Below are 15,484 nucleotides of genomic sequence, written 5' to 3'. Positions count from 1 at the left end.
CTATGGAGCCATTACAGCCCCGTTGTCACTCCAGAAGAAAATAATTGCTGGCAGGATAACTGCATTGGAATTTTAATGTAATAGACAATGGAAACTGCAGATTTTGAGATTTTGTAAATTTGGGAAAGATCCAGAAACACTGAAAGCTGGGCAAGGAAATAAAGTAGTATGTTAAAACTCTAAAAAACCATAAACCTTTATCAAGAATGAGAAGGGGCCATATATGTTATACAAAATAGAAAATCAAAATCATCGCCCTTATTTTCTCTACCACTAGGTGGCGATTTAGAGCTGCATTTGTTTTTTTTCTTGGACCCTACAAGGAAATGTTCAAATCTGTAATTTCTAACAAATTATGGTGTGCATTTATTTCAGGATGATTATTACTCTCCAGAAAACAATCGTACTATTCCAATAAAGTGGACAGCACCCGAAGCTTTAATGTACTGTAAATATTCTACAAAATCAGATGTGTGGTCATTTGGGATTGTGATGTTTGAAGTGTACACCCTTGGAGATATGCCATATAAAGGTAATAAAGGTAGACGTGATACTAATACATTAGGTCTTGTTCTTTGGTAATTTTTTCTTCTTGGGTTTTTTTCTTCTCCAACACTGAGCTAAACTAGGGCAGAAGACCTGAAGGTACAGCATAAAGCTGACCACTATTAGCCATGTAGAGATACCCGGCTTGTCTGTGCATTAAGCAGACTCCCCCGGTTTCAATTTTTACCATGCTTGAAGGGGTTGCCCATCTCATATATTGGGGGCCTATCGCTAGGATATGCCCCCAATATCTGATAGGTGCGGGTCCCACCTCTAGGACGGAGCCTGCAAAGTTAAGGATATCAGATCCTAATCTAGCCTTTGCCCAGGGACCACCAGGGACCACCCGTATTTGGTTACGGGGTATTTTGTTACCACTCTTTTTTTTGGCCAACTTTCATCTATGTTGGGGCATTATCATTGCTATATGTATGATTTTTCTTTTTTCACCTTCATTGTTAGGGTGACATAGGGAAAGTAGGGAAGGCACGAGGACAGGGAAACCCCACCATCAGGGGTGGTCCCTGGGCAAAGGCTAGATTAGGATCGTACTAGGGAAAGTTTTCCAGCATAGTGAGACACTAGCCGCCTTACCTCAACATGGAATGACCTTTTCCTCTTTTTTGTTTGTCGTTGTATTACGTGTATTGGTCACAATTGTGGTGGATGCCATATGTGCAATACTAGGTGGACGGCTTATGGTCTGCCCTTCTTAGTGTCATTATCAGCCACATAAATTGGGGCATAATTTTTAACGAAATAATAAAAGTTATATTTTAAGGGTCTTATTCTGTTTAGAATGTCTTCTTAGCTCTCCACATGACTAACTGATGAATTTAGTTTTGTTTCATCTGCAGCATGCCTTAGGAGTGTACGTGAGAGGATGTGGCAGGATGGGAGTAGTAGATGTAGTACTCACAGTTCTGACACGTCTTGGGCTTGTGCAGTGATGTAGAAGGTCGCACCTTTCCAATGGGAAAATTGGCCATAGACCTTACAGGGAAAACTCCTGGTGGGCCGATACCCAGGGGGCCAACCAAGCCCTCTTATCTGCCAGTAACCACACATTCTCTCCTGAATTCAACTGCTGTGGCCTGCATCTCACCTCCTAAGCCTCCTCCTCCATACCTAAACTAGAGACAACTGGAGGAGGAAAGAAAATGGCATTTACTAATGGTCACCACAGAGGGACAGCTTTTGCGGCAATATATTGTGTTGCGCTGTGGTATATGGTTCTAATAAGACAGTATTTTGCACTATGGTATTGCTGACCATACAACATGGGGCCACTTTTAATTTATATTTCCAGAGCCACTTTAAGTACCCAGTGCTCTCCTTTACCTTTCTTCCCTTCGGGCCATTTTCTGGTTCTGGGGTTCTCTTGCCTGATAACAGTTAATGTGCCTTTGGTGTTGAAGATTTTGAGGTCTGAGACAGGGTCTCGGTTCGTGACACCAACACTTTGCAGTGTAGTAGTGCAGGAAGCTATGATGAGGCAGCAGAACAATTCTTTACTGAAGAAGTCTAACGTAAACAGATCAGGACAATTGTTAGCATGCAATGGACTGGCAGATGTTCACAAAGTCAACTTCCACAGATTTTACAGGTTTCATGGCTGCACAGTTAGTTGATTGCCCAAAGTGTCTGTTTAAAGTACCCTTCCTTATTCTGCACTTCACTAGCTAACTTGTACACATAAGTAGAGATGAGAGAATCGAAGTTGACGAAGTGGCATTCAATCCGAATTTCAGGAAAAATCAGATTCGCACCGAAGCGAAATTTCCTCACGCTTCGTGGAAACAAATCGCATTTTTCCCTAAAATGGCTGCTGCACATGTTAGGACATAAAGCAAAGAACTCTGGGATCACCCACAATGCCATGCATGCAGCCAATCAGCAGCCAGCCAGCCCCTGTGATGTCACAGCCCTATAAATACCCTCATCCATTTTGGATTCTGCCATTTCCCATTGTGCTTAGTGCAGGGAGAGAAGTCAGGAGGCGCTAGGGACAGTGCTAGGAAAGACTTTATTGTGTTGAAAAAACGATTTACAAGTTCAGGGAAAGATTATTCAAGGTGTAGGGAAAGGATAGGGAGGCATCAGCCACACTATAAAAGGAGAACAGGGTGCAATAGAAGAGTGTACAGCCTGGGTAATAGGAGCGATTCTATTACACCTTGCTGCACTTATTGGGGATCCAAATTGCTAATATACTGCTGCTTTTAGGTTTGCACTAGATGATACCTCTGTAATTCCAGCAAACCTTGTTTGTTATTGGGGTGCAAGTGCTGTGTTGCAGGGTGTATTTATAGGAAATATACGTACGTCATATTAACCATTCTGCGGTGCATTTAAATTGTTCTACAGTTTCTTTTGAGGTGTATTAGTGTAAAAAAAGGACATATTATTTGCCGTTCTGCGGAGCAGTTACTTTGTACTACAGCCTTTTCTGGGGTGTATACAGGTAAGTGTAAAAAAAAGTACGTCTCATTTGCCGTTTTGCGGTGCAGTTACATTGTACTACACACTTTTTTCGGGGTGTTGTAATAGTATAACAAATATGTTTTATTTGCCGCTTCGTGGTCAAGTTACATTGTTCTGCAGCTTTTTTGGGGTGTATTAATTTCCTTTTAATTTAATTATTTTATCTAACAGTATGTCAGACAGACAAGTGACAGACCCTTCAAAGGGAACGGGCAGTGACCAAAATGTTTCTGTTGCAGGCAGCAGAAGAAGGGGGGTGACAGCAGGAGTCGCAGCAAGAGGCCTGAGCTCCCGGTGTCATCTGGCGGTCGTGTCTTGACCAGCAACCCAGCGGTGCTTGAATGGTTGACTCGGTGACATAAAATACCCCCAGCCAGGAGTCGGTGGGTTCTTCCGACACAATGCTTAGTTGGCATGGCCCGGGAGCAGGTCCTGTGCCCTCAACTGTTCTCAACCTGCCTTTGTCCTTTTCTGTTCCCTCTGCTAGAGAAGTATTATATGCTGTAGACTCTGCTCCACTTTTCAGCGAGGACGAGCTACTAGTGTACAGTCAGTAGGTACTGCCCAGCCATGATCTGGAGGAGAGATCCGCTGCTTCCTCCCATAGGCGGGCAAGTAGTTATGATGAGAGTCGCGTGGGAGCTGATGTTGCGAGCGGTCAGGTTCCTGGCCCTGAGACCATTGAGGGGGACATCAGTGATATGCAGACAGAAGCGGATGATGATGAAGCCGATCGCACTTGGGAGCCAGGTGAAGGGGCTTCATCATCATCAGGAGAAGAGGGTGGCAGCTTACGAGGGTGGCAGCAGTGGGAGATCGAGAGCCAAACGTGCCCGGGGTAGTCCCCTTCGCAGGAGACTACTTGCCCGAGAAGTAGCGGTGCAGAGGTTCGCGGAGGCAGCGGTAGCAGGCAGTCAGTGCGGAGTGTTGGGGGGAAGATGCCATACTTGGCAGTGTGGCAATTTTTTGTTGCCACCAGAGGAGGTGAACATGGCAATTTGCAGAATTTGTGGGCAGAAGGTGAAGCGTGGGCAGAGTGCCAATGTTGGCACCACTGCCCTGCGTCAACACATGCAGCATCACCATAAAGTGGCCTGGGAGAACCGTGACTCCGATGTAGTAGTCCAGCTGCATCACCCAGTGGCACGCACCCAATTTCATGCAGTCAAGGCTCCACCACCTCAGCCGAAGGGAGCTGTCTGTCCTTCCCATCATCTGCTGGTCCTGATGCTGCCTCCTGCTCTTCCTCCTCCTCGTCAGTCATTCCGTCAGCAATCGATCACCAAAGCGATTGCCAAGAGACAACAGTATGCATGCACTCATTCAACGGCGCAGAAGCTGAACGTGCTCCTGGCCAAGTTGCTGGGGCTGCAGTCCCTCCCTTTTCAAGTGGTGGACTCTGCACCTTTCAGAGAACTGATGACTTGTGCCGAGCTGAGGTGAAGAGTCCCAAGCCGTCATTTCTTTGCCAAAAAGGCAGTACCAGCCCTGCACACATATGTAGAACAGAAGGTGAGCCAGTCCTTGAGTCGGTTGGTGTCTGCCAAAGTGCACGGCAGTGCCGACGTGTGTAGCTGTAACTACGGTCAAGGACAATATATGTCCTTTACGGCCCACTGAGTAAATGTGATTCCTGCCCAGCTACACCAGCAACTTGGCCAGGTGACGCTGCTTCCGCCTCCACGTTCTCACGCCGTTGGTCCTGCCACAATGTCCGCCTCTGCCCCCTTATTCTCCACCGTGTCCTCAGTCTCCACTGCAGGGACAATTCACAGTGCCCCACCAGCATACCACATATGAAGGGCATGGCAGTGTCACACTGTTCTGCACCTAGTTTGCCTGGGCGAACGGAGTCACACAGGGGAGGAACTGCTCTGGATCCTTATTTAAGAAATCAAATCCTGGCTTTCTCCTCGACAACTCAAAATCGGAAGGAACCATGGTGACTGACAACGGGAAGAACACTGCGTCAAGGCAGTACCAGCTCCATCAGCAGCAACTTAAGTCTAGAGTCGATGATGAGCAGTTATCTTCACCAGCCTACTGAAGAAACTACTCACCACCAGCAGCAGGTAGACATAGACCAAAACCTGAACCAGCAGGTTGTGGCATACTTTGAGTGCACCCTGCAACCCCACATTGAAGATCCCCTGGACAACTGGGCAGCCAAACTCGATTTGTGGCCGCAACTGGCCAAGTTTGCCCTGGACAAGCTTTCCTGGCTGACCAGCAGTGTGGCATCAGAGCGGGTGTTTAGTGCGGAGGGGGGGGGGGAATAGTTACCCCAAGGAGAACTCGCCTGCCCACCCAAAATGTGGAGAAACTGACCTTTGTGAAGATAAATCAGGCGTGGAAAAGCCAGGATTTTCAAACACCAGTGCCTGATGTATCAGACTAGAACATCCATGGTGCCACACCTACACTTTGACAAAAGAGGCCTGTTTCTTCTGGCTACTTTCTTCAGCTGCTATTCTGATGTTGCCACCCGCCTGCTGCCACACCTGATGATCCTACTGCCAGCGACCATCTTCAGCTGGTACTGGTATTGCCCCCCACCTCCTCACTCTGTCACTGTGCCACTCTGTGGTCTCCTCATGCTGCTGATACATCAGCACTATGTCTCTGGCCACTCTGTGGTCTCCTCATGCTGCTGCCACCTCACCACTCTGTGGTCTCCTCATGCTGCTGCTACCTCAACACTATGTCACTGGGCCACTCTGTGGTCTCCTCATGCTGCTCCTACCTCAATACTATGTTACTGGGCCACTCTGTGGTCTCCTCATGCTGCTGCCACCTTAACACTATGCCACTGGGCCACTCTGTGGTCTCCTCATGCTGCTGCTACCTCAACACTTTGTCAGTGGGCCACTCTGTGGTCTCCTCATGCTGCTGCTACATCACTACTCTGTTGTCTCCTCATGCTGCTACCGCATCAACACTATGTCATTGGGCCACTCTGTGGTCTCCTCATACTGCTGCCACCTCCCCACTATGTCACTGGGCCACTCAGTGGTGAGGTGGCAGCAGCATGAAGAGACCACAATGTCATTGGGCCACTCTGTGGACATCTCATGCTGTTCCCACCCTCCCCACTTCATGACTGGGCTACTATTTTGCCTTTTTGGCCTGGTTGACATCATCATTTATTTGACCCTTCTTCTGATCTGTTAGAAGGAAGGAAAAATGAGATGCACAACGGATCTTGTCAATGTAGCAGCTGTAAGGCCTGTATGACATGGTCCCTATTTTGCATCAGAATTGGCTTATGATTTGGTAGCCAATGGCAGGAGTGGCTACAAAACACAGAAGACATGCAAATATTCCATTCACCTGTCATTTCTGTTTAAGATCCACTCCTGTTTTTTTTTGGCTTTAGCAATACTGATGGATTACTGACCAAATGCTGATCGAGTGAAGGCGGATGCTCAACAAAAGAATTTGTTTTTTTGGGGGTTATTGTTCTGACGGATCAGAGGAAGGGCAAAATAATCGGTGACGTCAACACAAACTTACTGCTGACACCCTCACCACTCTGTCGGGGGGCTCTACTTGTATAAGCCTTTAATAGAACAGTTTCTGTAGACATCTATGTGACAACAGTGTAAAAGGAGTGCGCTTCTTCTTGACGCTAACATCGACCTGTAAGGCTGAGTTCACACTTGGGTTAGTTGGTCAGTTTTGGCCTCGTGACTGCCCAAATAAGTAAAGTGTGCAGTAATTCTAAGAGCGACGCCTGTCATCTGCGTGTCATACTGACTCACAGTATTGTTTCACTACCACAGCAGACTCCCTATGCATGTTGCTGCAAGACATGGTGTTCTACACAACTATACAAGCTCTGTGCAGCGAGGAAATAGCTGTTTTTTAACCCGATTCACCACAAATAAATTTGGATCGAATCAAATCTTTTTGGAAAATTCAGCGAACTAACCGAATCTAATTTTTGAGAAATGTGCTCATCTCTACACATAAGCATCCAGGCATGGAGTGTACACTTCAGGCAATGTGATGCAAACACAGGGCAGTTACCCCTAATGGCATGCAGAAACTCTGCTCATTTTTTGAACAGGTTTTTGTACTTACAGTATACATCAACAGAATCCAACTTGGGGTGCAGAGATTGTTTCACATGTGAACAATCTGCTTAAGTGTGTATTCAGGCACCAGAGGCAACATAAAGTCATTAAATCCTTTTCAGATGATTTATCTCTACTGGACTTTCACTACACCTCTCTCTCTTATATCTGACCTATTTTTGCTTCTGTCCTCTTTGCTGTCGTATAAACACCAACTAGCTAACTAGAATGTTCTTTCCTCCTCTCTGTCTCTCTCTCTCTCTCTCTCTCTATATATATATATATATATATATATATATATATATATATATATAAAAGGACGAAAAACGGACAGCACTCCAGGTAAAAAGTAGTGGTGTTTATTCACCCATGTGGATGGCAACGTTTCAGCTCATACAAGAGCATTTTTCACTACTTTTTACCTGGAGTGCTGTTCGTTTTTCGTCCTTATCATACGGGGTAAGCTGCTACATCCCTGGACCTAGCACCCACATTGTGTTTTGGCAGTGCCGCCATTTGTTTTCCTATATTATATATATCTATATATATAAAAATATAAATATATTGTGCCACAGTGAGAGGTTTGGTTTGTTCTGGGAAAACAGGCATTTTCCTCCCAGCATGTGCTGCTGGGCTGATTTACAGCCAGGTGAGGTCAAATACCGGACCGGATTTTAAATGCCGGTCCGGGTTTTGGCAGCACCTGGCTGTCCTTAAATAGGCAGCTGGGCTCAGAAGCCATGTCTCTGTGTTGTGATCTGGGAGCATTGTGTCTGGATGAAGGCTTCTTACCTGTTTGGCGTGAAAACAGGTTGGTGCTGCTATGAGCAAGGACTCTTTGAGGCAGAATTGCCGCTTGGTGTGAATTACCACCAACACCGCAAGGTGACTTTTTGTTTGAATATGACTGCTTGTTTTGTCACTTGCCTAAAGTGTGAATAAAACACTGAACTGTTTGAACCAAAGAACTTGTTGTTGCCTCTATACTGGGTCCGCTAATCCTGTCTACCAGAGCGAGTCTCCACAATTGGTGGAGGATGCGGGCATGAGCAGTGAGGCTGGTGTGAACGCCGATATTTTTGGTTTCTGCATTTTTCAGGCACGGTTGTATGTCGTACATTAAACTAGCTGTATTACAACCAGTGCCCCACGACAAAATGGAGGCTCTTGTGAAGGCCCTAATGGAGGCTAATCTGCAGCAGCGAGAGGCTAATAAGCAGCAGCAAGAGACTAATCAGTTGCTTCTACAACACGTGATGGCTTTGCAGACAGCAGGAGCAACCCCAAGCGTCCACGATTCCCGAAAAGCAGTTCGTGCCGCGATTCCTAAGATGACCCCCGCAGACGACATCGAAACCTACCTGGCAATGTACGAGAAAGTGGCCACCAGGGAAAAGCTACCCCGTGGGCCGTGGTGCGGTCCCCTAAGTATACTGGCCGGAAAGTCTGGGTGATGTACATCCACGGAGACTTAAAAGACTACCCCACCGTGCTGGTGTCTCTAACCACAGTGGCCGGTAGATGGACCCACAAGGTGGCTGTCGCCACAAATCTACATTGTGAACTCATAATAGAGAGAGACTTCCTGGCTTCCCGGCATTGTGGTCTGCTATGAGAGTGACTGATACCCATGAGATAGGAGTAACCCTAGCAGAGTGGCCCGGCTCAGGGGGGAGACCAGAACCCTGGGAACCTGAGACCGAAGGGTCAGCGGTAGGGGTGACCGCCACTTTGGTGGAAGAGGGGGAGACAACCCCGCTAAGTGTTATGGTGGGAGACATGGAGGACTTGCTGCCGGGTCCTGAATTGGCAGACCTCAATGTATCCGGGGATAATTTTGGTACCGCCCAACGTGGGGACCCATCCCTATCCTGAGCCTGGGAAAATGTGTTAATAGTAGATGGTGAACCACAACAACCTGGGGCAGAGTCAGTGTTTCCCCGTTTTGTGGTTCATCAAGATATGTTGTATCGGGTAAACCAACTATGGGGTAAGCCTATTGAACAGTTGGTGGTCCCCAAGGCTTATCGCAAGCTTGTGTTAGATCTAGCCCACCAAAACGTTCTCGGGGATCACCTGGGGCTGCAGAAAACTCAGAATCGTATTCTACAGCTGTTTTACTGGCCCAGCATATTCAAAGAAGTGAAAGAGTTTTGTAAGTCTTGCCCGACCTGCCAGATAACTAGCCCCCATCCACATTTTCATAGTCCCCTAGTACCTCTCCTGATTATTGAAGTACCGTTTGACCAAATAGCTATGGACCTCATAGGCCCAGTACCGAAGTCCGCCAGAGGGCATCAACACATCTTGGTCATTCTAGACTACGCCACTCGGTACCCGGTGGTGGTGCCACTGCGACATACCTCGGCCAAAATCATAGCTAAGGAGGTAATGGAGATGTTTTCATGAGTAGGACTACCTACAGTAGGTGAACCCGATTTTGTGTCAATCTCGCTCTCTTTCTCGGCGAGATTGAGCACCTACGAGCCCCATCGCGGGAGCCAGCGCCGAGCTGGCTTGCCGCGATAGAGACAGAGCCGTCATAGAAGCGACGGGAGATCCGACTTGGATTCCCGCCAATTCTACACGTGTGCGGCGTTTGTTATGAATCCTGAGGGGGAAGTCCCCGCCGGATTTTAAATAAAAATCCGGCCTGGGTCCCCCCCTCAGGAGCATACCGGGCCCTTAGGTCTGTTATGGGTTGTAAGGAGAGCCCCCCCTACGCCGAAAAAAACGGCGTAGGGGGTCCCCCTACAATCCATACCAGACCCGTATCCAAAGCACGCTACCCGGCCAGCCAGGAAGGGAGTGGGGACGAGCGAGCGCCCCCCCCCCCCTCCTGAGCCGTACCAGGCTGCATGCCCTCAACATGGGGGGGTTGGGTGCTCTGGGGCAGGGGGCGCACTGCGGCCCCCCCACCTCAGAGCACCCTGTCCCCATGTTGATGAGGACAGGGCCCCTTCCCCGACAACCCTGGCCGTTGGTTGTCGGGGGTATGCGGGCGGGAGGCTTATCGGAATCTGGGAGCCCCCTTTAATAAGGGGGCCCCCAGATACCGGCCCCCCACCCTAAGTGAATGAGTATGGGGTACATCGTACCCCTACCCATTCACCTGCAAGAAAAGTGGTAAAAACACAAATAAACCACACAGTGTATTAAAATATTTTATTTTTCTGCTCCGGAGGCCGCCCCCTGTCTTCTTTATTAGCTCTTTTACCAGGGGGGGCTCTTCTTCTTCCGCTATCCCGACGGGTCTTCTCCGCTATCCGGGGGGTCTTCTCAACTCTCCGGGGTTCTCCTTCTGTCTTCTCCGCTATCCGGGGGGGTCTTCTCAACTCTCCGGGGTTCTCCTTCTGTCTTCTCCGCTATCCGGGGGGGTCTTCTCAACTCTCCGGGGTTCTCCTTCTGTCTTCTCCTTCTGTCTTGTTGACTCGGCGCACCCCGGTTCTTCGTCTCGCGAGACTCGGCGCACCCCGGGGTGCGCCGAGTCAACAAGACAGAAGGAGAAGACAGAAGGAGAACCCCGGAGAGTTGAGAAGACCCCCCCGGATAGCGGAGAAGACAGAAGGAGAACCCCGGAGAGTTGAGAAGACCCCCCCGGATAGCGGAGAAGACAGAAGGAGAACCCCGGAGAGTTGAGAAGACCCCCCGGATAGCGGAGAAGATCCGTCGGGATAGCGGAAGAAGAAGAGCCCCCCCTGGTAAAAGAGCTAATAAAGAAGACAGGGGGCGGCCTCCGGAGCAGAAAAATAAAATATTTTAATACACTGTGTGGTTTATTTGTGTTTTTACCACTTTTCTTGCAGGTGAATGGGTAGGGGTACGATGTACCCCATACTCATTCACTTAGGGTGGGGGGGCCGGTATCTGGGGGCCCCCTTATTAAAGGGGGCTCCCAGATTCCGATAAGCCTCCCGCCCGCATACCCCGACAACCAACGGCCAGGGTTGTCGGGAAGGGGCCCTGTCCTCATCAACATGGGGACAGGGTGCTCTGAGGTGGGGGGGCCGCAGTGCGCCCCCTGCCCCAGAGCACCCAACCCCCCCATGTTGAGGGCATGCAGCCTGGTACGGCTCAGGAGGAGGGGGGGGGGGGTGCTCGCTCGTCCCCACTCCCTTCCTGGCTGGCCGGGTAGCGTGCTTTGGATACGGGTCTGGTATGGATTGTAGGGGGACCCCCTACGCCGTTTTTTTCGGCGTAGGGGGGGGCTCTCCTTACAACCCATAACAGACCTAAGGGCCCGGTATGCTCCTGAGGGGGGGGACCCAGGCCGGATTTTTATTTAAAATCCGGCGGGGACTTCCCCCTCAGGATTCATAACAAACGCCGCACACGTGTAGAATTGGCGGGAATCCAAGTCGGATCTCCCGTCGCTTCTATGACGCGCTTGCTGGGATGTGCTGTCACTATTCCAGTAAGTGCGAGATCTCGGCACCATGTTGCCGAGTATCAGCGCGACGCTGTCGTGCTAAAAGCACAATCTCACAAACACCTACTGTAAAGAGGTTCTGACCGACCAAGGGACCTCTTTTATGTCCAAGATGATGAGGGAACTCTGTAAGTTGCTGCACATAAAACAACTATGGACGTCAGTTTACCATCCGCAAACGGACGGTCTGGTAGAACAGTTTAACCAAACATTAAAAAATATGTTGAAAAAGGTAGTGTTTAAAGATGGGAAGGACTGGGACCTCCTTCTGCCCTATCTTATGTTCGCAGTGCGAGAGGTACCCCAGGCCTCTACTGGGTTCTCGCCCTTCGAACTGCTATATGGCAGACACCCTCGCGGTCTCTTGGATGTGGCCAAAGAGGCGTGGGAACAACAACCCACTCCACATAAAAGTGTCATTGAATACGTTACCCAGATGCAAGATCGGGTAGAGACAGTGTTGCTTCTTGTTTGGGAGCATATGGAGGCAGCTCAGCGAGCCCAGAGTTGGGTCTATAATCGTCAGGCTCGAGTCCGGATATTTAACCCGGGTGATCGGGTTTTGGTTCTGGTGCCGACCATGGACAGTAAGTTACTGGCTAGGTGGCAGGGGCCCTACGAGGTACTCGAGAAAATTGGAGATGTAAACTACAAGGTACACCAGCCAGGGCGGCGAAAGCCAGAGCAGGTTTAGCTTGTGAATTTACTCAAACCGTGGAAAGATAGTGAAACCTGTACAGAAGACAGCTCGCAGCCGGGTTTTCTAGGAGAAGAGGTACTGGCCCCTCTGATGCAAGAGAGTTGGCTGCCACAATAAAAATTGCTGGCAGCCTCTCCTCTAAACAGACTCAGGGGGCCAGGGAGTTCGTTAGTCGGAATACGGATGTGTTCTCAGATCTCCCTGGACGCACTTGCATAATCCAGCATGACTGATCCTCAGGCAAAAGTCCGATTAAAACCATACCGGGTACCCGAGGCTCGTTGACAAGCCATATCGGAGGAGGTGCAGCTAATGTTGCAGCTAGACGTCATTGAGGAGTCGATAAGTGAGTGGGCCAGTCCTATAGTATTGATACCCAAGCCAGATGCGACGTTGCGGTTTTGTAACGACTTTCGAAAACTTAACGAGTTTTCCAAGTTAGATGCGTATCCCATGCACCGGGTGGATGAGCTCATCGAGAGGTTAGGACAACCCCGGTATTTTTCTGTTTTGGACCTCACGAAATGGTACTGACAGGTGCCCTTAATGGAGGCTGCCAAAGAGAAAACTGCCTTCATCATTCCTGAGGGGCTGTATCAATATAAGGTCTTATCCTTTGGTCTGCCTGGTGCCCCCGCCACTTTTCAGTGACTAATGGACATTGTGCTTCGTCCACATCGTCGGTACGCTTCGGCTTACCTGGACAATATTGTCATCCACAGTACCGACTGGGAAAGTCACTCCTGGGAATGGTGGGCTATTATATGAGGTTTGTTTTCCACTTTGCTACTCTAGTTTTGCCCTTGACAGGACTCTTGAAGGGACACAAGTCAATGATGGTTCTCTGTGATGATCGGGCAGAAGAGGCTTTCTCCACTTTGAAGTCCGCCCTGTGTGGGTCCTCGGTTTTGGCGACGCCTGACTTCAAAAGGGAGTTTATAGTACAGACCGATGCCTCTGAAGTAGGCCTAGGTGCTGTACTGTCTCAGGGAGTCAACGGGGAGGAGCAGCCCGTTGTCTTCCTCAGCCGTAAGCTCACCCCAGCTGAGATCCGGTATAGTATAGTGAGAGTGCATGGCTATCAAGTGGGCACTAGAATCTCTCCGCCATTATTTATTGGGGAGAAAATTCTGTCTGGTGACTGACCAATCCCCTCTCAAGTAGATGAGCCAGGCCAAGCACAGAAATGCCCAGGTCACCCGATGGTTTCTCTCCCTACAAAACTTTAAGTTTTCAGTGGAACACAGGGCAGGCCAGTTACAGGGAAACGCGGATGCCCTGTCCCTGGTACACTGTCTGTAGTGTGTTCATCCCCTCAAGGTTGAACAAAGGGGGGGGGGAATATGTGACACAGTGAGAGGTTTGGTCTGGGAAAACAAGTATTTTCCTCCCAGCATGTGCTGCTGGGCTTATTTACAGCCAGGTGAGGTCAAATACCGTACCGGATTTTAAATGCCGGTCTGGGTTTTGGCAGCACCTGGCTGTCCTTAAATAGGCAGCTGGGTTCAAAAGCCATGTCTCTATATTGCGATCTGGGAGCCTTGTGTCTGGATGAAGGCTTGCTGCCAGTTTGCCGTGAAAACAGGTTGGTGCTGCTATGAGCAAGGACTCTGAGGCAGAATTGCCGCATGGTGTGAATTACCACCAACACCATAAGGTGACTTTTTGTTTGAATATGACAACTTGTTTTGTCACTTGCCTAAAGTGTAAATAAAACACTGAACTGTTTGATCAAAAGAACATGTTGTTGCCTCTGTACTGCGTCCGCTAATCCTGTCTTACCAGAGCGAGTCCCCACAATATATAGAGCGTGACATCAGCCCTATTTAGTGGTGGCTGCTGATGTGGCCTCTCGATACCTTCTGCATACAAAATACAGTAAATGCATGTTTTACATTCTTTTGCATTTTGCAGTGTACCGCAACTCTGGAGCGGGATGCTGCACATCTATACCTCTTCTTCGTGTGTCTCTGAGAAAATTCTTCACAACTGTTCCTCTATTGACCAATACATTTTGTTTTTGGTAGGATTGAACAACCGAGACGTGGTCACAAAAGTCACTCAAGGCTACAGGCTGCCGCAACCACCTGTTTGCACTATGGATATATACAACCTAATGCTGCTTTGCTGGGAGGACAAACCACAGGATCGGCCAAGTTTCCAGGAGTTGGTGGAAAAATTAACTGTCATTCAGAGGACAGTCCAGTAAATGGGAACAACCCCTGACTTGTAGGAAATCTGGAGAACGTCAATAGTAATTGACAACTATGGAGGATGGGAGTGTTCATCAGTGGGTATTATACCCCTTGCCAATGGTCAAGAATGAGGAACTTCTGACTGCAAAAATTTCACCTTGTTTTATGACAGACACTAGGGGAAACTTCTTTCCATCATGGCAGGAAATTCAGAGAATGTGACCACAGAATAATAACTGTACCGGAAAGGGTGAAACAAACTTGTGGCTGAGCTTAAAATGTACTCAGAAGCCCAAGATACAAACAATCTGTAAAGATTATGAGAAACTCTTACCATTTTACAAATATCATGAACATTGAGCAAATGTGCAAAGAAACAAAGATAACAATGTTGATACATCTTATTTTTAACAGTGCAGTACTATATACGCTCCTTATATTTCAGATATCACTTCCATCATGTAAACAGGTTTGTTGTTCTCATTACCCAGACATGCACTGTGTATAAGATTCCAAACTGAGTGGAAGAAGGAAAGCGACAACTGCACTGAGCAGATTTCCAGCTCAGAAAAGTGTTGTCACTTGTCAACTGTAACTACTCCAGTAACACCCCAATATGAATAAGAATATAACTACTATATTACTGCTATCACTAAGCGAACACAAAATATAACCTTTAATATAGACATTAAAAAATATCAAATAAACCCCAAAGTATAGATACAGTAAGATAGTATACAAATGATAGCTCATGCCTACACCAGGATAATAGGTCAATGTAGTGCCTTACCAAAAGCAAGACAACAGGGACAAAATAACATTACAACGCATATTTGATATAAAATAATGATGCAGTAAAGAACCGGGGGTGTTGTTGTTACAAAACTCACGGTTACTTGATACCAGACTGTATCCAGGGTAGCATCCAACAAGATGGGGTGGGAAGGTGTTAAATCCCTACGTTTTCCCTATGGCTACCCCTGCCTAAAAGCAGAGCACCCGCCCCGAAAGGGGCGACTCCACTTATTGGTGGCTAAACCCTGAGAGACCCTGG

At 48.3% G+C, this 15,484-nt stretch overlaps 1 protein-coding gene across 1 annotated transcript in view; it reads left to right on the top strand.

Moving 5' to 3' along the window:
• Nucleotides 1-15,219, top strand: part of SRMS (src-related kinase lacking C-terminal regulatory tyrosine and N-terminal myristylation sites) — a 64,250-nt gene extending 49,031 nt beyond the window's left edge. Inside the window, exons 7-8 of the mRNA XM_040437356.1 lie at nt 376-532; nt 14,263-15,219. Coding sequence (XP_040293290.1) covers nt 376-532; nt 14,263-14,444 — 339 coding nt within the window. The 3' untranslated portion in view covers nt 14,445-15,219. The remainder of the gene's footprint in view (nt 1-375; nt 533-14,262) is intronic.
• The last annotated feature ends 265 nt before the right edge of the window (nt 15,220-15,484 follow it).

This window comes from Bufo bufo, chromosome 6 (genome assembly GCF_905171765.1).
Source record: "Bufo bufo chromosome 6, aBufBuf1.1, whole genome shotgun sequence".
NCBI classification, from domain to species: domain Eukaryota; kingdom Metazoa; phylum Chordata; class Amphibia; order Anura; family Bufonidae; genus Bufo; species Bufo bufo.
The sequence above is the reverse complement of the archived record's forward strand: the minus strand, read 5'-3'. Positions and strand labels throughout refer to the sequence as shown.